Genomic DNA, 26,921 nt, shown 5'->3' on the forward strand with positions numbered 1-26,921 from the left:
GCTCTTCAAGTCCTGGTGAGCACCCCCAGATTTCACCAACTGGCATGTACAAGGTGTTTATAATGTGTGGAACCTCTTGTTCCAAGTTATGGCATAGTTTGTGCAAGGTTAGGAAAGATCAAGGCAATGTGAACAAAAATGGATCATAAAAAAGGGTTCGTTTCCAATTGCTAATTTAGAAGCAGAAAGGTTTTAAACTGCTGTTCCCTCCACAAGTCATAACTGAAGTTTCTGTGCTTTCATCTACATCAAAGCTCTTTAGCGTCATGAAATATTCCACAGAATTACCTGATTTTTTTTAAACTTCAATGCGTGTTGAGCCAATTCCAACCCTGCAGTTGCTATATTAAAATTAACAGGAGTTGCACCAGAGGTGAATTTGCCTCACTTGCCTCATATTGTAAGAAAAAAAGAGAAGACCAGTATCACAAAACCTTAAGAAAGTGACACGCTTGGTTGTTAACCCATTTTTACCTCAACATGATAGCAGTAGTGAACATAACACAGAGCCTGCCACTTTATGTTCTTAGCCAAGAATTACAAGATGTTCAGATATAGGTCAGTAGCACAGTGAGTTTTAGAAGTTATTTTTAAATTGCTAAGGGATTTTTTTTCTATGGGCAGTTGATAAAATTAATTTTAAGTGGATGATTTCCAGGATGGAAATGTGGTTTTCATGTCAGATGCAACAGTACAATGGCAACAGAACTTCCTACCATGTTCTGACTGCATCACCTACCTTTAAAAGGACAAAAATGCTTTTAAACTTGACATGTGAGTCTCGATAACTACTCTTCTGTGAATCAGTTTTTAGCTCATTTCTGTGTAGGAATACTTGCAGCAGATTGGAAAAAGTGTTAGTACATGCCTTGCAGAACCTCTGTGGCTACTGGTAAAGTACAGAGCTGGTAGTCTCAGTTATGAATGTGGGGTTACTGTAAAATGTAAGTAAATCACACAATCTAACACATTTTTTTAAGTAAAGCTGCATGTGGTTGAAGATTTTTTCCCCAACAATAGAGCACTTTGCAGAAGGGCACTAAATGCAAGGACAAGTAAGCATAGAGTAAACCCCCTCCACACCTCAATATCCAACATCGGATCTGGCTCATAACATAAGCAAACATTAATAACATAAGTAAACATTATTGTAAACATTACAAGTTTGAAACTATTAAAAAGCAGATTCCCAAGCCTAAAACTTACGAGCTGTTAAGTATCTGAAATTTTTCTCCTTTGTGAAAACTCAAGTCATCTTCTGTTCTTGCTTCATAGTCATAAAGCGCCACAAAAAGAGTTACACCTAAAGAAAAAGACAGGTGGGTTATACTCCATCACAAAAGACAGGAGGGAAAGGAACCTCAAGAGATTATGTAGCTAAGCCACAGGCAAGCTGCTCCAGTTGCTGAGGAGCAAACCAAACTGAACACTCCTACTTTCTGAACAATTCTCATCTCTCTGGTCTTATGCAGCCAGTGGGCACTCCACCTCCTTCATTCTGTACAGTCACAGGATCCCAAACAGGCCAAGGGGTTGAACAGAAAGTTTAGACATAGCCATGCCAAGTATTCAACTACTTGAGGTGGCTCAGCCCACACCTTCCATTCCCTGGTAGAGGGAAGAGGCAGTTAGCCAAATTTGGCATGTATACATAATTTCTCATCCCCACGTGAACCTGCAAGTGAGCAAAGGTAGGGGGGAAGACCCAGCTCCACCCTACTTCAATTCTTTGCACTATTTAAAGAAACGACTCTTCCCAAAAGCAACATGCTGAGACAGTCAGGCCTCTGCTGTAGATGCATGATTGACACTACGAGAACTAAAATAAGACTTTCAAACTCACCTGTTCCTCCTCTTGTACGCAGCGTCCCTGTATGAGAGGAGGAGTTGACTCCACCAAACACGGTCAGTCCTTGGCCTCCTGTGGCATGGAAGTTGTTGTAGTTTGGGATTGAAGTCACACCAAAGCTAGGATAGTGCTGCGGAGTAGGATCTGTCCCATAGCGGTAGCCTGAGCTTTGAGTTAAACTGCCATCCCTCTCGTCAGTCAGTTTTGTTGCCTCTTTATCCTTACATTGCACACAGCCCATTATCTAAAATCCTAGGAGAGGAAGGAAAGGACAGGTGTTCGTATGTTGATGCTCACCAGATCTCCTCCAAACCTACATATGATGAGGCTAAAGTTCACTGCTCAGAAGTTAAGCACTTTTAAAAAAAAACCTGCAGTGGTCTGAATAAAAACAGCAACACAAAAAAGCTCACACAAAATCTTCCCCTCGGGAATTTTCCATCGAGGCCTGGGGAAAGGGGTCCTGCCTGCTCTTAGAGTAGTGGCAGATCTTTGCCCAGCTCTGCCAGGCCAATACTTTGCATGGAGGTACAAAGAGGATGAAACCCATCTTGCTCACCCTTTGCCAGGAGAACACAACTGGCAGGCAAAGGACTCAGCCAAAAAAGTGCAGCTGGAGATGTTCAAGACTGCCCTCAGAACACAGAATGAGGCACTTAGCTTGTGGTTCATATTTGACCTTGCCAACTACACAAGAGTGGACTTCACCTAAAGACAGTAAAAAGCTTCTTCCATTGCTGGAGCTCTGCATGGCAACCAGAAAAGCAGCCACAGTGAGCAAAGAGTTACTACAGCAGGAAAGTAGGAGGGAGCTTATCAGGGGGCACAACTAAAAACAAAGGAAGCTCCTTTTTATGTAGTACCAAATTGAGGTCTAAAACCATTGGTAGCAGAAGGTGGGGCTGCCAAAAGTTCACACGTTAAGAAACTAGAGAAAGTCCCAGAAGAATTAACATGTCAAATGCAGAGCAACTCCAAGTACAGATTCCGCACAGGATGAAACTGAGAGGGTTTCAAAAATTACAGCTTCAAAAGAGGTTGCTTCAAGTTTTTTTAATTCTTATAACCTCTTGTTCAGCATCCTCATGAGGCACTACTAGGGCCTGGGTTAATCTCTCTTTATTTTAGGTGCCTGCCTCTCTCTGCGTGGAGGGAGACAGAGGGTGATTCACCACATCTCAGAAGCAGTCCTGCAATATTAGTCCTGTTACCCGGTGTTGCCTTTCATCTGCTAGCTCTAACTTTCTATAATCCATGTGGTGGTGTTACTGAACTCTTTCCTATTGACTCAAGTTGAACCTAGACACAAAACCTGAGTTTCTGGAGCTGGGTGTAATGAACCTAGGGAATCAGATACTTGTCTGGATGCATCCTTGAACTCAACCAGTACAGTGACTCTGAGATGCAACCTGGCACACAAACAACATGCTCTGAACAGTGGGGCTGGAAGAGAAGTAGCAGAAGAAAAAAAATCTTAGAAAATTATTTACTAGACATACTTTTTCCAGAATATATAAATAGACAGAAAATGCAGAGAACAGAAAAAAAAAATATAGCGAAGTACTTTTTTTTTTTGCCCCACATTTCTTTTCACATTTCAGACAATATCTGTCACTTCAGGTAAATAAAAAGTTTACGCTTTTTAAAATTTCCTAATTTTTCTGTAGCTTCCAGGCTGGCTGTTTCCTCACCCCAACATCAACACAGGAAATTGGTTTTGACAAACTCACGGGATTCAGAAAAAGAATGTTTCACCAGTGCTAATGCTAGAAAAATTACGCAGCAGCTTCCTGTTTTTCTGTGACAGTCCACAGTCTGGATACCTGCTTCCTACATCTAACCTGCCTAATTAACAAGAAAAACACTTCTGTTGAAGATTTGCAGATACTTCCAGTTATTCTACAAGTCTGTTCAGAAAAAACAAGCACCATTTTGGTGGTCCACAAGAGGGACAAGAAGAGCCTGCCAGTCTGACCTTGGTGCCCAGCAAGGTTATGGAACAGATCATCTTGGGTGCAATCACAAGGCCCACACAGGACAACCAAGGGATCAGAACCGGCCAGAACAGGTTTAGGAGAGGCAGGTCCTGCCTGACCAACCTAATCTCCTTTTATGACCAGGTGATTGGCCTAGTGGATGAGGAAAAGGCTGTGAATGTTGTTTACTTGGACCTCAGGAAAACCTTTGATACTGTCTCCCACAGCATTCTCCTGGAGAAGCTGGACAGGTGGACTCTTCGCTGGGTTAAGAACTGGCAGGATGGCCAAGTCCAGAGGTGCAGGTGAATGCATCCATTTGGCCTCTGGTCACCAGTGGTGTTCCCCAGGGCTCAGTGTTGGATCCAGTCTCCACTCCTGTTCAATAGCTTTATCGATGATCTGGACGTGGGGATCGAGTGTGCCCTCAGTAAATTTCCGGATGACACCAAGTTGGGTGGGGGTGTTGTTCTGCTGGAGGGCAGGAAGGCTCTGCAGAGGGATCTGGACAGGCTGGATCAATGGGCTGAGGCCAATTGTGTGAGGTTCAACAAGGCCAAGCGCCGGGTCCTGCCCTTGGGTCACAACAACCCCAGGCAGTGCCACAGGCTGGGGCAGAGTGGCTCCAAAGCTGCCCAGGGGAAAAGGACCTGGGGGTGCTGGTCAACAGCAGCTGAACATGAGCCAGCTGTGCCCAGGCGGCCAAGAAGGACAACGGCATCCTGGCCTGGATCAGCAGCAGAGTGGCCAGCAGAGCAGTGATTTCCCCCGTTTTCAGCACTGGTGAGGCCCCACCCTGAATCCTGTGTCCAGTTCTGGGCCTTTCACTACAAGAAAGATATGAGGTGCTGGGGGTGAGTCTATTTCCCAGCCAGCTGGTGACAGGATGAGAGGCCATGGCCTCAGGCTGCCAGGGGAGATTCAGGCTGAACATCAAGTGTTCAAAAAATGACTGAACATGGCCCTCAGTGCCATGGTCTAGTTAACATGGCAGTGATCAGTCAAAGGCTGGGTGCTATGATCTCAGAGGTCTTTTCTAACCTAAATGATTCTGTGGTGCTGTAATTTTATTTTTATTTATTTCCGGGAGCTGCATTGCATGTAATTAGCATGGGTCTACCCTCTCTTGCTCTTAACCTAACTTAAAACTGCCCTTTTTGCATTTCTTTATTCCCTTCAAGATACCACACCCACTCAGTGGGGTTCCCTCACCAAAATGTTTGGAGAACAGAAAAATGGACTCCTGACTTTGCACTTGTTGCAATGTGTGGCATGAGCTGGGATCCCTCAAGAAACTAAAGCAACAACTGGTCGAGGGAAAGGGATTTGCAGCCTGGAGGCTGCAAAAAACACTGCTGCTGTTACTGCTGCAGCAGCCAGTGCTAACCTTCCTCCTCTGCTTGCCCTGCAAGCTGGGTTGGAGCTGGAGGTGCAGAGTATTGTGCATCCCCAGGACCAGTAGCGACACCAGGTGAGCCCACAGGGACCATGAGAGGTGCAGAGGTGCCCTGGCCAGCTTCATATCAGCTGTGAAAAACTGCTTGTGGAGACATGACTACTGCTTTTATCATTTCAACAGCAGGATAGTCTGGCTCTGGAGACCCTTTGTTTGGAGATGTCATTCAGAAGTGAGGTTTTCCTCACTCAGAACCAAGGAGTCCTATGGCACTGCCAGGGAGTGAAGCAGTGGAAGGCAAGAGCCCCATGGGGTGATGGCTCATCTCCCTGCTCTCAGTATGGGCAGAGCACAGAAGGCTTTGGGCAGGAGGGATGAGTCTGGGACTCACTACTTGGACCCTGCTACACCTCTGTGAAAGCATGGCTGTGATGTGCAGAGAACAAAACATGGGCAGCGAGCAAAGGATGCGTAGGAGTTACCACGAGAGAAATCCCAGCTCAACAGGAAGGGCAGAGAGGTGCTGACCACCTGAAGAGGGAAGAGTAAGCCATTAAATCAGCCTGCTTAAAGGCTGCAACATGGGCTTATTCACCTCAAAGCAACGAAGTGATATGCAGGATTTACTGTTTAAAGAAGAATTTCACAGCCTTTTTGCTGGCTTGCAGACTTACATCCCTGTGAAATGCTATCACCTCCTCCCTTTTCCCTCCCAGCTCTGTTTCTCCTCTTATTTTTCCCCATGTGCTTTCATGAAAAAAGTAGAGAAGAAAAGTAAAGAAAAAAAAGAGATAGGAAACATGAAATCTGGGAGACCAGTGGGAGGGAAAGTGGTTTTCTTGTTGCTCATTCACAAACGTTCAGCTGAGCAGGGAAAAAAAATCCCCACTGAAATCCGGGAATATTTCACGTATAAATTTACAACTGCTGACAAGACAACCCTACATATTTCATTTACACATTGATAAGGAAAACGTTAAAATAACAAATCAGCTGCAAAAACTGCTAAAAGTATTAATTCTGAAAAAAGTGAATAAACAAGGGGATGGTATACATATGTACTAGTAGTTTAAAAAATGGTTTGGGTTTTTATTACTAGGAATGGTATGCATGGAGAACTAGTGAATTATGAATTTCTTGATTTTTGTTTGGTTTTTGCTTGCTTGATCTTTTTGCTGGCAACGGCAGCACACCAGGAAGGAGAATTTGATGCAGAGTGAACGACTGACAAAAAAGGCTTTTTCTTTCACTTGTCCCCTCCCACTGTCACAGTGTCTAGACAATCCAAGTATAAAGACTGCTTGATTGCAGCTTCTTGTAAAATGTGACAGAGGGTGTTACATGCACACATCTTTTCAAGCCAAGTCCCTGAAAGTTGTCTGTTCTTGGCTCAAAGAAACAGCATTGTGGGGAGTTGGCTAAATGTGAGAGAATACATGTATGCATGTACATGCCTAAAGTGATTTCAGCTTACTCAGGGGTTTCATAGACAATAAATATCACCTCCATTCAGCATCCGCCTTTGTGTCAATGAATGGAATCCAAAAACTAATCTCCTTCAGTATCACAGAGCAGGCTTTTAATATCCAAAAGTTTCATCTCCCTGCATGTCAGCATTGGGAACTGTGGAAGGCTGGAATTATTCAGCCAGCTCTGAGATCACCAAACAAAATCTGGAGTTGTTTTACACTAAACTCTCTAGAGATGAGCACACAGTGTTGTTCATCCAACATGCTGTGCATCTTACAGTAAGGGAACAAGTTTTTATTCCATTTCCACTAGGAAAGGCAGCATTTCTCGGATGTGTGAGTTATGGGTCACACAGCAGTATCATAGTCTGACACTGGTCATGTTAAAAGGTATGTAACTGGCCCAAATAAAATGAACTTTTCTAATGCAAGCAAGTTCAATTTGTTTAGTTTGAAGCTGTGTTTTTATGGGCAGTGTAAAACATGTGTTTTCATGAAAACATACCCCCCCCCGTTTTCATGGGTTTTGAGACTTCCTTAGAGACAAATGAAAATAAACATGTTACTTGTCTCCTTTCTTGTCCTGATTACATTTCTTGGACTCCAACATTTACACTGCAAGCAATCCAACATGTGTCTAGCCAGAAGAGTAGTTTCCACCCACATTGTGGACAAGGATATAAAATTAATTATGTCATTATTAATAATTTATATAGTCATAGCACCTCATTACTTTCAGGTAGGATACAGATGAAGGCTAAGGAGATGTATTAACATTATTATTACTGTAAATCATCCTACTTTGGTTTTTCTTTTTGTTCTTGATTCAAAATGGAAGCCAAAACTGAAACACCCAACAAAGCCAGACATCCACTCCATTAACAAAAACAAAAGCCGTCCTCTGCTAGCTAATCCAAACCTAGGAAAAGTCCAAGAGTAGCAGGAAAATTCCTCTTTTTCATACTTCTATTTTAGAAGTAAAAGTTCCAACATGTGATATCTGAAAAGCAAAAAGTACTGATTAACCTTTGCTTCTGCAGTAGTAAGCATATGGATGGGGGGAAGAATGGTGTAAATTCACTCCTTCAGAGTATCAAAAGTTTTCTCATAAGCTTTTGCAACCCACAGCTGAAACTCTGAATTATGGTACATCTTCAGAACCTACTTTTTTTAGAGTTGCAAGAGAAAATAGCTCCTAAGAGTGTTTGAGAGAAAGGTAGCGGGAGATGCAGGGAAAAACCTGTCTACTCTGCACCCTTTGATCCATGCTGTGGCCTCTGTCCTTCAACCCCTTGCACAGGAAAGGGAACTGGCACAGGAGGAGGCTCCAACCTGCTGAAGAGATGGGGAGCAGGTTCAGACCCAGCAGGGTGCATTCTCCTTCCTCCTGGATTTCTCTGGAATGAAATCTGATGGCATATTTTTAAGATAACTTCTCTCAGTAAAAAACATGAAAGGGATAGGCTGGATGACTGGTAACTGTCAACTGCCTTTTTCTGACCAAGTCTTACAAATCCTGTCTGGAAAGCATCAGCAGGGAAGCTGAGTTAAGAAATAGTTATGTTAAAAGGAAATCAGCAGCACAAAATCCTTGGCTTTTATTCAGTCTCTGTGGTGAACAGGCATGAATCAAACTAAGGGTTGCATCCAGCATGGCTGTGAAAAATAAAATCTCTAAGGGCTGACTTCTTGGTGCTTTACGTTTTGCTGAAAGCATCACAGAACTATCAGTCTGTGACATCAAATAAACCAAATTTTATGAGCTACCGTGGGATTTAATATTCAAAGTGCCACATTCTGAGTTACCATGAAGATTCAAGGAGGACAGAAAAGGCTTTCCAAGAATAAGAACTCCAAGAATTTTTAAAAGAGACTTTAAAAATGACTGTGGAATGCCTCCTGCAGGCTGTATAGAGGGAATAATCAACACAAAAATTTACCCTGAAGTTGAAATGTCTTACTTTCCATGTCCTATTAGTAGCTCCCTAGAGAGAAACTGATGGATTACATATTTTGAAACACAACTCTGAGACACATTAAACTCCCCAATTTTCAGAAAAGTCTCACTCACCCACTTTGACTATTACAAGTCACTAGGAAGGCATTCCAAGTTGGGCAACAAACAGGCACTTAAAACCAATCCTATGTAGGTCAGTAATTCTCATGCTGTCTGCTCGCTGACCTCTCTTTGACTCACATCTATGCTGATGGGAACATTTTGGATTTCCAGAATTAATACTGCATCAGTTTCAAGCCAACTCAAATGAAACAGATGGAATAAAACAGCCGCACTTATTGCATTATTTTTGTTTTTATCTATTAACTCTGGGACATTTTAGAGAACTGCCTACATCCCAGCTTAGCCAGTAATTCCACAATTTTTAGGTCAGAGAGATACAACAAATACTTTAAAATTCAGACTCTTGGGTGTTATTCATTATTTCTCAGGCTTGTGGGTTGCAGGTTACTATGTATACATATAATTTTTATACTAAGGTCCGATCTAGAAAGAATATAATTTTATTGCAATATGATAGATCTGGTTCAGCCTTGAACGAAGATGGAGATTTGTGTAGAATTCTTGCAAATGTACATGTGCACCACACCTGTCATGCTGCATTGAAAAATGTAAATCAGAGAAGACACAGTACTACCACTGGATGCCCTCTGACTGTTAAAGATATGCAGAAGATCTCATATACACAAAGTTATATTCCTGAACAAAAAGCCAGAAACACCAGGGCAAAACTTAAAGTATGTTTCAAAACAACAATCAAAAATTCCTCGGCTGCATTAATTTGATTTTTTAAGGGAGTCCTTTAATGCTTCACTCCCAGATTCTGCTTCAGTGGGCTGAGCAGAAAAAACCCCAACAGTTCAGTTGTTCATCTGCAACAGTCAAAAGCCAGGCTACTGCCCAGTGTCCGTGGACATCCATGGCTGGATGAGCAGGAAGAGCAGTCTTAGCTGAGCTCCTGCTGCCATACTGCCCTGGTTCAAAGCAAATGCCTTTTACAGTGCTGGTGTGCTCTTACTATTGCTTCTTGTCAGCTTAAGTTGCTTTGGAAGTCTTCTACAATGGTGGCAGAAGGGGTTCAGGAAAGGGAGCAGCTCCTGCTGCTGTGAGAAGAGCAGACCCTGCAAGGAGCTTTGAAGTGCCATATTCTGCCCTGCTGTTCCTCTCCATTACTGACTGGGGATGCAGCCCTGGAAACAACAGCTTCCTGACACTACAAACAAGGTTTAAGTTTTAACACATGCCTGCAAAGTGTGGCTCTGTGCTTGCCTTCCCTCTTTTCCCCTTTGGGACTGGAACTAAAAGTCAGTTATGAAAAATGAAGGTTTGGGCTTCACCTTGCCTGTTTAATTTAAGTCAGCCTCGGGGGTCCAGACCAGGGAAGAGAAGGTGCATGTGGAAGGATTTCACTGAGCTCCAACCAGAGCCTTGGCTTCTGCCAGAGGCTGTGAGCACAGATGTCCATGGGGCATGGCGAGTGGCCACTCAGGGCCAGGAAGGAAGAGTGATAAATGTCTTGGTCCCTCTCTGGCAAGAGATTTATTACAACCCAGACAATCTGTTTATTATCCATATAGCTGTATGATCTATTTATTACCAGTTAGAGAGGAAAAAGGACGTCAGTGTTCCAGCTGGGCAGGAGGAATAATAACCATATCCATGTGTTCTTTGAGGGGCAGTGGTGGTGGTGGGACTGGCTGGTAGCTGTCTGGTGGGGAGGTCACCTGGCAAGGCCACAGGAAGCTGCGTTACCATAATGCTGTTTGAGCAGCTGTAATCAAAAGCTCCCCAGCGAAAGAAGAGAAGACAAACCCTCTGAACTGCCCGTGAAAGGACACGTCGCCACCCTTTGGTTTTGTGCAGCTTCTTTGCCAGCAAAGTCTGTGAATGTCGGGGCCTCATCTTTTTCAAAAAACAGTGAATTCTCTTCCACTCCCTCTGATACATCCCTTTCAGCAAAACCAAACCAGAACAAAACACAAGAAGCAATTAAAGGCTCACGCTGCAATCTCTTAAAGTTACAGCAGCTGAGTTATGCCTTGTACTGTCTCAGGGCTTTCATTACTTTGAAAAAAAGATGCCCTGGAAAAATGCAGCAGTTCTGAGAAAAGGTTCTTCTGTGGTTTTTTTTTCTTTTCCCACCAGCATCCAAACTTCACTTGTAATCTAAAAGAAAGAGTCTTACATGTAGCTAACTTGAGAGGGAAGGCTTGCAGGTTTTATGCTCATAAACTGAAGAGCAAGTCAGACTCAAAACTGCACATAGGATTTTTTTTCATGCTTAAAATGAGTTAAAGGAATATTTGAAATTAAGAACTAATGGTAGCAGCTAAACACACTGCTTTGCTCTATAGTTAACCCCCCCCCCCCAAAGGATGGATCTATCCTTGGTTCTGAGTAACACATGAGAACACCAGGTAAATTCAACAGTGTGATTTTGAGCTACATTCTTCCTTCATCAGGCTGCTTGTGGTAGCTCTATTCATGAGCAGAGAGAAGTGGGTGGATGGTCTGCATAAGCATTTTGAGCTAATGCACCTAAATTTTAAAGTGCCTTTCAAGTGTGTAAATTAGAAAACCTATAGCAAGAGAACAACTGCTGCAAATGCCAGAATAATTTTGTCTTGGAAAGAGAAGCAGTAAAACAGTGTCTCCACTGATTTCCTCCTTCTTTTCTCCCATTAGAGAACAGAAAGATGATTGCAGGTTGATTCACACTGTTCTGATTTTTTTCTTTCAATTCTTATTTTTAGAATCTACCCAGGATTAATGAGTGTTCATCTGACCCACAGTATGGGAGCGGCACGGAGCAGAGTGCCAAATGTGAACCAGGATGGGCAGGGAAGGAAGGGGGGTAAGGGGAAGGACGCAGTACAGAAGTTCTGCCTGTTTGCCACTGTGGACTATGAAAGAGGCATAAAAAAAGATCTTCTCTCAAAAAAACCTCTCACTGCTCCTCCCCATCCCCCTTTGCCCATGCAGGAGTGAAACTAACCTCTTCTCTGCCTTGTCTGATTTCTGTTTTGTGACGGAAGAACTTGAAGGATGTGACAGCAAGAAAAAGGGAGCAAGCCGAGTCTCAAATCAGGAGATGGCTTCGAGACCGTTCCAGACACCATTCCCTCCTGAAGGGGCTCTCATTTCTTCTAGGTTGCTATTGCTAACATTTTAAAAGAGTTATTTAAATCCCTTATTTGTCCAGTTACACTGGGGAAAAAAATACTCTCCTTCCTAAACATGGGCAAAAATTTGCCTGTGGTCCTCCCACAAAGAAACCCCCAGCTTTCTCACCATCATTGCAGCTGGCTTCACCTACAACAGCAAAGTTGCTGACAGGTGGCAAACAGGGTGGCAACCACATTGTGATACAGGCAATGAGTGCTTAAGGTACTGACTACACCAGTAATGGGGACACACAGAAACTCTGCCTGTGCTCACACACCCACAGAAAAGTTCTCTAGTGAGACCTGTTTTCTCAAACCCAGCTGCTGCCACTGTGGTTACTGTATATGACAGCTTACTGCTAGATGACATCTTAGGTAAGTTTACTGTGTTTGGACAGGGTTCAATTTCTCCATAGCATCCCAAACCCTGCTGTGCTTTAGATTTGTGACCAAAACAACATTGATAACTCACCCATGTTTAAGCTACTGCTGAGCAGTTCTCACACAGCATCAAGACCTTCTTAGTTTCTTACTCTGCCACTGTAGCAAGTAGGCAGGGGGAGGTTTGGGAAGGGACAGAGCCAGGAAAGCTGAACCCAACTGACCAAAGGTATATCCCACACCATATCACCCTCAGTGCATGAGGAAGAGTCCACAGAGGTTTCTTTATTTCTGTGTATTTACAACAAAAAGGCTAGTGTAGGACTGGATGGTGATCTGGAGCAGACAAGGAGGGTTTCACTGAAAATGACTGCTCTGTGAAACACCTTGTGAAATACACAACTCTCAACAGTTGAGGAGATCTGGAGATCCTGTCTGGAGTTCCTCCCTGTTTCCTAGCACAAAGAGACAAAAAACTGAAGGCCACTGAAATTAACAACTGTGCTGTCCCCACAGCGCAGGGGACAGATGTCAGATTTGTAGATTGTGTTATAAAGGGAAAAGGACCTTTTGACAGGGAACAAATTGACACTATAAGCCAGGCTGGCTGGGAGAATCAGGTCAAATAAGCAACCACAAGCACATTCAGCAGAAACCATGATATCGAGGAGAACATCAACCAAAGCAGAGGCTGTGAGAAGATGACCCTTTTCAGTTGCTTATATGCTAATTACAGGATTCTGAAAAAAATTGATAACCCTCTGCTTATAAAGTAGCAATGCAAAACAGTACTCTTCAAAAATAACAGCTATATTTAGATTATTATATTATTAACAGAAACAGCTGTAGCCGATTTAAAAAATCCAAATGGAAGAGGGCGGTACCAGGCCATACGTGTCACAATGACATCAGAATGGCTGGCAACTTGGAAATAAATTATCTTGGAGAGTAAAGGGATGATGAGCTTCTTCAACACTTACATACAAGAAGTAAAAAATCCCTTCTTGCATTACTCTGGAGACCTTACGTCACTAGCACTAACACAGGCCTGTACTTTCCAAAGGGCTACAAATGACAAGTTACTAACTCTTAATTTCAGAGAAGGATAACCCTGTGAAATTAGGCTCTTGCCAACTAGCTGCATGAGTCATCTACAGCATAGGCCTCGCAGCACCAAAGGAGACAGGAGCAGTTCACAGCACAATCACCACAAGGTGAAGAGCTGAACTCCACCACACACAAGCTAAACCCCATGGTGGCCACAGAGGCACCCACCCCACACGCAGCAGGACCCACTCACTTCCTGCCCCAGCCAGGGGCTGCAATGGGCAGGAGCTGCGGTGCCAGCACAAGCACAACTCACTGCTGGTCCCATGATGTAGCTACACCTGAGCTGCCCGTGAGTCATATGTGGCTTAGCACAGGAGCGAGAGCATCCCCGCCCGAGACTTTTGTCTCACTAGAGAGGAAACGATCACAAACCAGAAGGTTACTGGTTGTTTAGACTGAAAAAGACCAACGCCTCCTGTGCAAATATCTAACATTGTCTGCAATCAAATCCAGACCAGAATTTTACACAATGTGAGCATATGCTCTTTATAGATACATAAATTAAAATCCTAGTGCATGCTTTCTGAGAAGCGATTTCACAAAACTAGAGCAAATGGAAGTCAAATCAGGCTGAAGGCAGCACATACAGAAAGCTGCTGACATCTGCAAACAGTTTAAGACATTTCCTAAATGCCTACAGTGTTACAACCATGGAAATGGGCTAGATAAAAATAACATACAACGAAAAAAACCCAACAGCTGGGCTCACCAGGGAAGTGAAAAAAACATATAAAATGTTATATAGATAACTGATACGTGAAAGGGGAAAGAGGTAAAGATAAGAAGAAGCAAAAAAGCTAAAATAAAGATTATATAGAGGAATCAAGAAGATACAAAAAAAAAAAAGGCACATAAAATCAGAAATACATTTTTTATTTTTCTAAACAGATTATGAAAGATGAATCCTGAAGAATAAAAATCGTAGAATCGTTCATAATGATATGACAGCAGCAGAAGTTATTCAGTCAATGTTTCTGATTAGCACACAGGTAAAAGGCTGGGTGATCTGTTTATGATGATAATAATGAAATAGCTTCCCACCACAGCAGCCCCTGGAGAGGGGACGTTAAACAGAAGATAAACGATTCTGGGTGATTCAGATTAGTTGCTAGAAATAGACTTGTCTCAGAAGGTTTACAAAGGCAGCCTTGGAGCTGCTACTGCCTCTAAAGCAGTTCTTGGCCCCTGGGGAAGGACCAGGGAGAGGAAGAAGGCTCATACTGGGCTACTATTTGAGAAGGGTAAAAAGTAATTAGAGGCCAGTTGGATGAGTTTCCAGTATTTTGCAGAGGATAGAACAACCAACATAGGTCTCAATTGGTAATTTTTTTTTAAAGCTCTGTAATTGAAGTCAATTAACTGGGCTTTAAGGAAAATAGATCCTGTGAAGCTAATCTGATGTAATTTATTGCAAAAATTACAAGTTCACTTGATGAAGGCAGCATTGTTAACAGTATTACAAATCTAAGTCATTTGACTTGTTCTGTAGAATACCTTTATGAATGCTTTCAAGCCTATATGGAGTATCTCCATCTGTCCATGGAGAGCAGGACTCCATTGGTGGAGAGCACTGTATAAGATCAGGCTAAAACCTGTAAACCTATTTTATACTGAAGTCACTTTTGAGTCCACAATCATATTAGAAGTACTAAAAAGCTGATAAATTAAGGAAACCAATGTGTAACTGTAAATGGGAAACTATTTATTAGCAAACAGATGTGTTCCTATTGGGTTCCACAGGCACTGGTGATCATACCTTTACTATTCAATAGCCTTATCAGTGACCTGGATTAAAGTTAAATCATTGTGGCTAGACACGAGACTGGGAATAGCAGAAAACAAAGAACAAGCCTGACACAGAGCAACTGGGGTCTGTAGACAGATGGGAGAAACCAGCTTAGGTGTTAATATGGCCAAGTACAAAAATCACCTTATTAGAATGAAGAATATAGGCCATACTTACAGGATGAGAGGGAGAGAGAGGACTCTATCCTCCGAAGCAGAGACTGAATATGAGACCCGGGGTCCTGGGAAGCAATCAGCTCGACATGAACTCCCCACACAAGGCTGTGGCCAAAAGGGCTAATGCAAGCCTCAGCTGTACAAACAAATGAAAATCAAAAGATGAGTAGGTAGGTTATGGTGGCGCTGTATTTGGTTCTTGTTCCTCTGCTCCATGAATAACATATCAGGTTCTGCTGCTCCATTTTACAAAAAAAAGTGTTGGAAAAAACGGAAGAGTGTTCAGGGAAGAGAAATTAAATAACTGAAAACACTGGTCTACAGAAGGCTTTGTTATAGACAAAAATCTTAGAGGGAATTTTGTTATTTTGCACATGGTATAACAATATTCTTACACTGAATAAATTTGGTAACAGCAGGCTCTGATCTAGCAAAGGTAGAAACTGCATCAGGACTGAAAATTACTCCAATCCAGACTGTGAACAGGCAAGTTTGTTCTGCTTGTTCAGCAATGATGTGTTATAGGCAGTTAACCAGTAATTAACCCTTTGCATCACAGGTTATGATGTACTGCCCACCTCTGCAAAGCTGTGAAAGTAACTGTGCTTGATTCAAAAAGGATGCATGCCCACATGGCTTGGGTTAATTGTTACAAAGCAAGAGCTCCTGCAGGTGAGCTGAGTGGTCACTAAATCACACTGTACTTTGTGTTGCCACCCAGAAACTCTCCTTCTCCTTGCTCTCCAGGTTGTAATCCTGGCAGCCTTCCTGCCCATAGCTTACAAACCATCTCTGGGGAAACCCCAGGCTTTTGGGGATGAGGTGCCATCTAAGTACAGATGACACCCGACTGTCCATCTTCTGCAGGATCTGCAGGTGGCCTCTATCAATTCCCAGCACACAGTTTTGTGTGGCTCCACACAAAACCTCACTGTACAAAGTTCCTCACACTGAGACACCAAGGAAACTACTTTTAGGAAATCGATGTGTGTTACTACAGCTCTGCCACTGAGAAAGCACCGGTGACTCCTTGTTTCAGCAATTCACTTCATCTGCTGCCTGCCACTGGGACCTCGTCCCAGGGATCTGGCTGGGATCTCATCCCAGCATTCCCCGGCCACAGAAGGTGACCTCAGAAAACTATGCTGAGGAAAAGAGTCCTCCAGACCTCACAGATATTTCCTCTACCAAATTCACCCTTTCAGGATGAACCAGTGGACTAGCTACCTTCTTCAGGAAAACAAGTTAGATCCTTTAAGCAGAATGAGTGGATGTGAGCATTACCCCTGCAGGAACCTCCCAGGTCACTCAGGACATCCACCTGTCTTCTCCTTCCCTTTCTCCATGTCAGGGAACTGGGTGCTGCCGAGAAAGCTTTTGGCTATCTGTCGCAAGGCTGGGGTTGGGCATTTGGGTTCCTAAGGGCCATGTGTTCAGCTGTAGGGCCCTGGTAACTGAATTTGCTTCATCCCACAGCCTGCCAATATTTCAATTTGGTGTTTTTTAAGGAAGCAGTGCAAGCTTTTGTGTGCGCTGTCTTTCTTAACCTGGGCCTTTGGCCAGAAAGTATTAATCCAATCAATGTGCAGGAGTGGGAAGGCTGGAAGTGTTTGATTTGTGCCAGTTGCTGGCATCATCTCATTTTAAGCTTCTGGAATGAACCCACTTATGACTGAATGCCGCAGTGTAAATTCTGCAAATAAAACAGATAAAATAATCTCAATTACTTGAGCTCAGGACTAGTTCACATATGCCACTCCAGAGATTTAGAAGGCGTTATTTCATAAAAACATCTAATTAAATTTAATTATGGTTCTGCAGTCATTTTTATGTTCAACAGGTGGAAAAAAAAGTGTTTTTCAAACTTTTGGTTACGCTCAGTAAGTGATGCCTGCTAAAACACAGCATGCACAGCATAGTAAAATCTTGGTCATATGTTAGAAACATTAAAGAAACATCCTGTCTTCAGTAAACATGTAATACAAAGCTTCTGCAGAGTGAATTACAGCAAGAAAGTTTGTAAAAATTTTAGGGAGGAAGAAGGCCTGTCCAAGTGTGGTGTGTACGTATGTGTATGTGTACATGCATTCACACACCCCCCACCTCTTCACCTCTGCTATACCCGGCATTCCTGTCAACAGTTCTCAAGACTCAAAACTGTGACTGGCAACTCTTTAGTCACTAATAAAGCAGAAGTTTAGGGAAAGCTGGTCGAAGACAAGGTTTCAGAGCTACTAATAGAAGATGAATCCGAGCCTGCAAAAGTACAGTTTGAATTGTGCATTTTTGCATCTTTATACTTTCTGTCCTCCTGGATGGATTTTTCTCCCTCTTCCTCTGGCACAACCCCAGCTACATCCTACAGCATTAGGATGTTCTGTTAAGCAAATGTGCAAACTGTGTTTTTAAACCTTGTAAAGGCTTATGTCAAAAGATGTACCAAGGATCACATAGGCTAGACTCCAGAAATAGAATTTTACAGATGAAGTAACTTCCTAACTAGAAATGATAAAAACTACATAGAAGCAAAGAGCTTTAATATATGGATTTAAACCCCCCTTTTTTTTAAAATATTAAAAAATAAATCAGATGCAAAGCTTGTCTTTTTATTCTAGACACATAGACACAGAATTAAATGGGAGAATGTGAAACTAAAATCATCCCATCTGCCTTTGTAATTCACCCAGACTAGACACAGAAATGCTATGGAATTTAATGCAATGAACCCCAGAAGTGTCACTTTCACAAATCTCAAGAGGCATCATTGACCTGAGGCTGGCTGCAGTTTCTGCCCCAATTCCAGTTTAATGTATTCCAGTCTGACCCTGAAGCGACAGTGCTGCTGGAGAACACACTAAGAAACAAATGCAGGCAATTGCTTTGACATAATTCTTTTGGACGCAGGCAGATCGAATGTGCTGATGTCAACAGAGACCAGAAAAGAGTTTCATCCAATCTCCTTTCCTCGCTGAAGAAAACAATGAGAGGAAACAAAGCACAACCCAAACCCAAACACATGCCCACCTCCCAGCAGCAGTACTGATACATGCTGTCTAAGAAAGGGAGAACCAAGACAAATGTTTCTAAAGTAGCATTTATATGTATACACAGCATTTCATTTACAGCTTAAATTTACACGACTTGTGTATATAATTGGCTCTTTGCACATAACATGCATGAAACATCTGTTCTATAGGAGACACTAATTTAAAACCCCAGGAACAACCTAATGCAGTCCTTTATGGCCACAGCGCATTCAAAAGAGTTCCTAGCATAGTTTCCTCAACTTAATGTAAACCATTCTTCATTCTCACATGCTTCTAAAATTTAGGGGGCTGTGTGGACCTGCTTTCAATATAATTGTCAGGACTAAACCTTCCTGCCTTGCCACTCATATAAATATCCAAGCTCTAGCATGCTCTGAGGCTGCATAGTTTGAAGTCAGAGAATATTGAGGCAACACTGACTTTTTTCTGCACAGTGACAACAAGAAGAGAAGCTAGGAATATATTTTCCCATGGGAAATATGAATTATGGTGGGAAACCAGATCAAGGATGCCACAGTGTCTATCATGAGAATAAAAGACTAAGCTAAAGATTTTCTTCTCCAGCTGGTGATGTTGCTCCTGAAATAACTTCTGTAAAAAAGAGAAAAACCCACACATCACTGGTACAGTTTTCAGAACTCATGAGGGAAAATACTAGGGTTGAACGTGGCTGGCCCCTCAACTTTATACAATAAAAACAGAACAAAAAAGCAGATCCCAAGCTCATTTCCTCCTCTCTCTTTTACTTCCTCTCCTAAGAAAGGCTTCCACCTCTGCTATTTACAATTTTTCTTTTCTCCCAGTCCTCCAGCTCCTCCCCCATCAGTCCATACAGAAGGACTGTCTGCAATGGTATAATGCAAAAACCAGATGAGATACTTAAGGCTTCCCCTTTCTGTGTGCCTGGAGTGTTTCCAGGAAGAGAAAGTCTTGCGAGGATTCTCACTTTGCTCTTCTGCAGCTACTTGTGTGGGTCACTCTACCACAATAAAAGCCTGCATCTGTTATCTGACCACGATCGAGAGACAGATAAAGATTACCATTTTTAATGTCCATAGGAAGTGTGGTCTGAGAGAAGAGTGATCATGTGTAACAGCCACTGAAGCTATTTGATGTGGAACATTAAACCACCCCTACACAAAGTAAAACCAGACTTTTGTCCTCTGTCTATCACCTTTTATATGACCTGCCCCCAGAATGTGGCCACAAGTTGTGGTCCACAGTTTGGCTGAGCATCAGAAGCCACAGAATCTTTTCCTCTATGTTGGGATCTGCGTTAAGTGTTGCAATGTTCAGGCAATAAGGATTTTAAGGCCACCAATCATCAGGATTTAGTCATAAAATCACAGAATGGTTTGGGATGGAAGGGACCTTAAAGACCATCCAGTTCCAACCCCCTGCTAAGGGCAGGGACATCTTCCACTAAACCTGGTTGCTCAAAACCCCATGCAGGGGTTGAATATTGAACGCTTCCAGGGATTGGGCAGCTTCTCTGGGCAACTTGTTCCAGTGCCTCACCATCCTCAAAGTAAAGAATTTCTTCCTCATACCTCATCTAAACCTACATTGCTCAAGATCTTTATTAGTGGCATAGGCAGTGAGATCGAGTGCACCCTCAGCAAGCTTGTGGATGACATCAAGTTGAGTGGTGCCATTGATATGCTGGAGGGAAGGGATGCCAGCCATCCAGAGGGACTTGGACAGGCTTGAGAGGTGGGACCGTGGGAATCTTGTGAAGTTCAACAAGGCCAAATGCAAGGTCCTGAACCTGGGTCAGGGCAATCACCAGCATCTGTACAGACTGGGGGATGAAGGAACTGAAAGAAGCCCTGTGAAGAAGTACTTTGGGGGTACAGGTGGATGAAAAATTGGATATGAGCTGGCAACACATGACTCCAGTCCAGAAAGCAGCTGAATCCTGGGCTGCATCAAAAGCAGCATGGCCAGCAGGTCAAGGGAGGTGATTCTGTCCCTTTACTTTGCTCTTGTGAGACCTCACCAGGAGGTGAGGTGTGAGACCTCACCAGAGCATCGAGCTCTGGGATCCCCAGCACCAGACCTTGGACTTGTTAGAGCAAGTCCAAAGGATGGCCATGAAGATGATCAGAGGGCTGGAACACCTCTCCTATGGAGACAGGCTGAGAGAGTTGGGGTTGTTCAGCATGGAGAAGACTCCAGGAAGACTTTAGAGCAGCCTTAAAGGAGGCTTATAAGAAACATGAAGAGAAAGGCTTTACCAGGACCTGCAGTGACTTTTTTTCAAATTCTGTTTTCAACTGAAAAAGGGTAGATTTAAACATGGGAAGAATTTTTTTACAATGAGGGTGGTGAGACACTGGAACAGACTGCCTAGAGAAGTTGCAGGTGTCCTGTTGCTGGAAATGTTTAATGTCAGGTTGGATGGGGCTTTGACTAACCTGGTCTAGTGGCAGGTGTCCCTGTCCAGGGCAAGAGTGTTGGAGTAGATGAACTTTAAAAGTTCTCCCAATGCAAACGGTTCTATGATTGGTGATTCTCCTATTGAATTGGATTCTCACCTCTGTGGTTCCTATCACAAAACACAGCTGGCACAGCTGGGACTTAATGGTGCTGTAAGAGAACGTGTGGAATATGGGTACAAACCCGTATCACTGTAGACAGAGATAAAGAAAGCACATACACTCCAGGATTAAGGCACATGAAGAACAGAGGATTAAGATACCCACATGGTTCTGTCTAAATGCACATATGATGCAAAACAAAAAGCAAGAACCAAATGCACTCATACCTTTACACTGTCATTTGTATGAAGAGTCAGTCTATCATTTCTTCCCCATTGTAAAGCCACGGTTGTTAGGACAATCACAGCAGTGGTTATGTAGCTCACTATCTTCTCAGAGCGTGAGATACGATCATCTGCAGTCTTCCAATACTTCCCTCTACACATGCACCTCTGACTCCAGCTTTCAGAGACAGCAGATTATTTGTTTCTTGGCTACTGCAGGCTGTTACAATATTTTTACAACAGGAAATGTGTGTTCCATACGTAAGAAGACTACACTTACAAGAAATAATGCAGGAAAGTGATCTAATTTCTCTTCTGCTTCCTTCCTTCTGCAGTGTGCTGCATTAAGATGTTTGTTCCAATACACAGATATCAGTTCAAGGCCAAGATTTTATTTACCCTGATTGTACAAAACAAGCCAGCACTTAAATTGCAACTCAAACACCTCAAGCTGTTGTGCTCCTTTTCACGCTCACCTAAGTGATTTAGGTAAGTGCGCTTAAAATTTCTCTTTTCAAGGTTATTGAGCCTGTCTCATCCGTGGCCGGATATTTGTGTGTCAGTGCTATAGATTTAAACTCCTCTGAATGAACACTTTCCAAAGGTGCAAACAGCAGATCAAGAAGGAAATGTCAATTTTGAAGTGAACCTCAGTATTGCAGACTGTAAGAAAATGTCCATTGTACTGCATTTAAGGAAAAGAGCACAACATCTTCAGTAAGCACTGCACCCCCCCATGGATGTTACTCAGCTACCACTGCGGAACAAAAAAATCTGAGTAACTGCTACACTTCACTTCTCTGCTTTTGGAAAACCAGTTTTTAATTTAGGAAGTCTGAGATAGCCTTTTAAAAGAAAACTTTAAAGCATTCTCCTACACATATCCTATTTATTACTGGGACTGACAATACTTGTAAGTAATAAATTATAAATGGCCACATGCTACTGCCTCCTGTCTGCAAGCTAAAAGCTGGCAAGAGACTCTATACTGCTACAGGGCCAAATCTGCATCAGGCAAGTTGCTGAATTTGGGAAGTTATGAGCACCAGCAGATTCACAAGCTGACCAGTCAGTGCTAACTGCTCAATGCCAAAGTTCTTGGAAAGCGATAAACAGATGGGTCAGGGAAGGACAGAACTCTGACTTGGATTGCACAGCTGTAGAAATAAGTTCATTTGTTCTCTATCTCCCATGCTAAAAACCAACAGACCATTAAAACTCCCCACTCTATCCTGCATTTTTCGTGAGCTAACATGACTAACTCTTTCATATTTATGTGTTAAGAGAGGTATATAAAATACAAATAAAATCAAGGGATACTTCCAAAAGTTATGTTTGTTTTGTTTATGATGTCAGTAGTGTATTCTTCTGGCAAGGCAATATTGTCTCTGAAATGCAGGAGATTTCCCTACGCCTGGGCTGCAGCCTCTGCTTTTTGTTTGCATTTGGACACTTAACCATCTTCCCTGAAGCTGAAGCATGAAGAATGAGGCTCCATGTTTCCTTTTGTATGTATTTTTTTCAGAGCAGTTTTTCAGATGCCAGGAGCACAAACGTAAGCAAAAGAGAAGAGTTCAGCATTGCTTTAATGGCAGCACCCTGGATTCCCCCTGCCCCCAACAAGTGATACATATTAGTACATCTGTTTTCTCTGTGAAGTCTTTCTGCATTCTTCGCAGGGCACAGGAAGGATGTGGGCTCCTTTTCACATTCAAATGAGGCAAATTAGCCTTTGCCTGGTTCCTTCAGTATAATGCTTATTTTACATTTAAGCGTGAGAAAAAGGGAGGAAATAAACCCCAATATGTTAGGTGGGTTACACGTTCCATTTTGGTGCAAGCCTCACCGAGCCTTCTTTTGCGAACTGCTTTCCACAGGACACGATTTCAGGATGATAGTTTAATTAGTTCAATAGTTTAATTATGTAAAATGACCAAATAGTCTGCACAAAGAAATAGCTACCACAGACACATTAAACACGAGAAAAAGCTGAAAATGCCAACCTGAATCAGCAGGGTTCAGGCAATCCAGGGCTGTCCAGCTCGAAAGCAGCACTGCAGGAGAAAATCTGAGTGTCCCACTGGAAACTAAGTTGAACATGAGCCAGCAATGCTCCCTTATGGCAAAGGTGGCCATCAGCCTCCTGGCTTGCATTAGGAAAAGCACTTCCAGCAGGTTCAGAAATATGACCCTTCCCCTGTATTCAGCACTGGTAAGACATGACTGGAGTGCTGGATTCACTTCAGGGATTCCTGAAAATTTGGGGCTCCCTTGTACAGAAGAAATATGGACTTATTTGAGCAGATCCAGTAAAAGGGCCACAAAGATGGTTAAGAGTTTGGAGCACCATCCTATAAGGAAAGGGTGAGAGCTGGGACTCTTCAGCCTGGAGAAGAGAAGGCTCAGGACAATCTTATTAATGTGTGTAAATATCTCATGGGAGGCAGTAAATGAGACGAGGCAAGACCTTGCAGTGGTGTCCAGCGACTGGCAATCGGCACAAATTAAAGCACAGGAAATGCTGTTTAAACAAGACAAAAAAGCTTTTGTACTGTGAGGGTGTTGAACACTGGCACAGGTTGCCTAGAGAGGCTGTAGAGTCTCCATTGCTGGAGATATGCAAATCCCAGCTGGATATGACTCTGAGACACCAACTTTAAGTTGGCCCTGGTTTGAGCAGAGAGTTGGAGCAGATGATTTCCAGATGCCCTTTCTAACCACAGCAGTTTGTGATTCTGCCAGATCATATAAAGACCTGCTGCACTTACAAAAATCCTTCTCTCACTCCTTCTACAAGATGGAGACAAATGCAACAATTCAGTAAGGTAACAAAAGCAGAGTCCACATTTTGCAGGGAAAAGGTGTGGTTCAAATTCCCTCTTTTTTAGGTCCTGTGCTCCAATCCAAGTGGTAAAGCTAAGAGATGGGATGCAAGAAAAACCAAACTGCTTGGTAAACTGTGCTTTACCCAAGACAGTTAGCACTAGGTGGAAATTCAGAGCACACTCTTTGCGTTACAGCAACTTCTTGCACACTTAATGCACCCTATGCACAAGGTAACACACCCCACATACAGAGAACAGAGAATGAAGTAGTCAGGTGCTGTAAGTTTACACTCGGCTTTACTGACGGGAATCTCCTCTGGCAACAAGCCCTTAGCTCTGATGACAGTCGTGTGCCAGGTTTGACAGGTTTTACTGAGAGACCTGGAAGAAGTTTTGACACACCTGCTAAAGCATGAAGTGCTTTATCCATCTCGGCTGCCATCCTCATCCACAGTTCCAGAATGCACCAGTCTCGCAGCAAGCAATGGGCTGTGTCACTGGTCTAGAGGCGTGCAAGACCCATGTTCCAAGTCCCTGTTTTGCTCACAGACTACCCCTTGAAATAAGTTACTTGCTGTTGTTCTTGGTTTTCCCCCTGTTCTGACCTGAGTCACCGTACAATGCACTCTCCCCTCAGCCTGTGTGAGCAGAGCCCTGCTATGGCCTTCCACCCCCTCCGTGGGAGCCCTGAAGCCTCCTCTGACCACAGAGCAGCAAGAGTTCCTACACCCTCACAGCTGACACCGGTTTTTCAGACACCTGGCTGCATAAAGAACACAACCATCTACTGTTCTCACGCACCTCTCTCTGCTCTAAAGCCAAAGGCATCCAAATTGATCGGTCTTGCAGCACCATTATGTGTGTCAGCTTGAACTCCCCTTCACCTTCCATCTCCTTCCTTAAAACAGAGCACAAAGCTCCAACTCAGAGACCTAGAGTAAAGGTAATCCAATCTAGATTTAGACCCAGACCTCCCCGAAAGCCTGAGCTCACTCAGTGTCAGGCTTTAGCTATCCTCAAGCAGTAGGAGCAACAAGGCTGCTCAACTGGACACTGATGCCTTCAACACTGGTTTACTTAAAAGTGTTGTGCCAAAGAGGTAAGTGGAGGGGCCTGAATAATTCAGAAAGATCTCAAAAACAGTGCAAGTGAAAATATACTTTAGGCGTCTTAGGAACAGTCAGTTTCTCTCTACCGAGGCATCCACAGCACTTCTAATCCATAATTTCCATTTTAGCCTGTTAAAATAATGAGATTTATTAGTCCTGTCACATGTCCTTTCTGAAGATGCTGGGAGGGTGTGGGAGAGGGAAGAGAGAAAATTAGTTATCAGTCACCACTTGCCAAGAGTAGATTAAGCACTCAAGAGTTATACATTCATGTATAAATGACTCAAGGGAATTTCATTTATTCCTTTTCTCCTAGCTTATAGTTTTTTCCTCCTGTCCTGCAGCCCTTTTTCCCACTGCTCTCAGTCACCACCTGCCTGCAGTGGACAAGTTGGACAGTAGCAAACAATTCTGGATTTTCCCCCCTTTCATCATGAGAATTCATTTGGACTCTCTTTCCCAGACCTCAGAGCATGCCTGATTCCTGGGAGCAGAACAGAGAACAAGAATAGAGTTAATCTTTAGCAATGTGATAAAAATCACTCTCTCACACAGACAACTGGAGAGGGATTTCAACAGAGCTGTTGTGCCAAGCACCTGATAGCAAAACCTGAAACTGTTGCCAACCCACGCCTTCCTGCTCACAGACACAGCTTGCTCAGTCTCCCCCCAGCACTCCTGCTTCTCTACTAAAATCTAAGTCACCACTGAGCAAACCCTCTCACCAAAGTGAGAGGCCACTCTTTCCATAACTGAGACACAAGCACGGCTGCATTACAAGTGGGGTCACCTCATCTCTCTTTCTACTGTTTTTAATTTAAAAAAGTTAGGAAAAGCACCTTAAACAATCAGATTGGAGAGAGGGCATAGGAGGACAGGACACATGGAGGTTTCATGGCTTGGGTGCAATCTAAGAAGCCACCAAGGAGCAGGCAGGTGAGCAGAGCAGCTGGGAAGGGAGGGGAGGAGGGGGCAGAAGGAGATGCAGGAAGAGCTACCAGCATCTTGCTCTCCCAAAGCCAGAGTGCCAGCTGGCAGCGACATGTTGCTGGTTGCGTGTGGGCTGTGAGTATAAGAGAGGAGATGAGCCTTTAGGGGAGGAGCTGTCTGATAAATCATTAATGAATGAAAATATGAAGTAATCAGTCTTCCTGGGAGGCAGAATCATCTAATGATGAGGATGATGGACTAGGAAGCAGGAGATGAGGTTCCTATCTCACCCACAAGACCACTGGCACACCAGCTCCGTTTGCTGTGAGTAAGAAGATACAGCTGCTTCCTTACATTGAAGGGCTTCTCCCTTAAAATCAACACAAAACCCCATGATCTAGGTGATAATAAAATTTACAGCATCCCTTGTGGAAACTGCACCCCCAGCTTTTCTTTTGTTGCAGGCAGTGCACAAAGAACCAATGTCCCTTCTCAGAGATCAGAGGTCTTCACTAAACCAGATTTTTTTCAAAGCAATAACAAAACCTAGTACGACCTTTCAGCAGCACCATTGGCATTTAACTTTAAATCGATTAACTACACACACAGTACTAATTACCCAGGGGTGGGTTTTTATTTTTTTTTTTAAGCAATCAGACTACTGGCTGGAAATGTAAGGGTATGTCTCTGTGTGAACAGGGACACTCTGCTTTCTATGTGCTCTCTGAAACGACAAGGAAAATGCTTGAGAAATGATGTTTAAAGGGGCATTTGTGTTTATGGGGATAGCTGCAGGGGCACCAGACACATGCAGTCAGAAAGTGATGAGGTTGATAGGGGAAGGGGCAGGAGGTTAGCACAGTTTCTTTTGCACAAAAACCTAGCAGAACGTGTCATGCTGCACAAAATCAATACAGCCCTT

General features: G+C 43.2%; 1 protein-coding gene across 5 annotated transcripts in view; it reads right to left on the reverse strand.

The window, feature by feature from the left end:
- Positions 1-26,921, reverse strand: part of FYN (FYN proto-oncogene, Src family tyrosine kinase) — a 138,064-nt gene that overhangs the window by 37,664 nt on the left and 73,479 nt on the right. For 3 of the 5 annotated variants that reach the window (XM_048298295.1, XM_048298296.1, XM_048298292.1), the window contains exons 3-5: positions 15,326-15,460; positions 1,844-2,101; positions 1,207-1,303 (exon numbers count right to left, since the gene is read on the reverse strand). In XM_048298295.1, coding sequence (XP_048154252.1) covers positions 1,207-1,303; positions 1,844-2,090 — 344 coding nt within the window. In that variant the 5' untranslated portion in view covers positions 2,091-2,101; positions 15,326-15,460. Of the gene's footprint in view, positions 1-1,206; positions 1,304-1,843; positions 2,102-4,708; positions 4,720-15,325; positions 15,461-26,921 lie in introns of those variants that run through there. The other 2 variants (XM_048298294.1, XM_048298293.1) reach the window with 2 other exon arrangements.

This window comes from Corvus hawaiiensis, chromosome 3 (genome assembly GCF_020740725.1).
Source record: "Corvus hawaiiensis isolate bCorHaw1 chromosome 3, bCorHaw1.pri.cur, whole genome shotgun sequence".
NCBI lineage: Eukaryota > Metazoa > Chordata > Aves > Passeriformes > Corvidae > Corvus > Corvus hawaiiensis.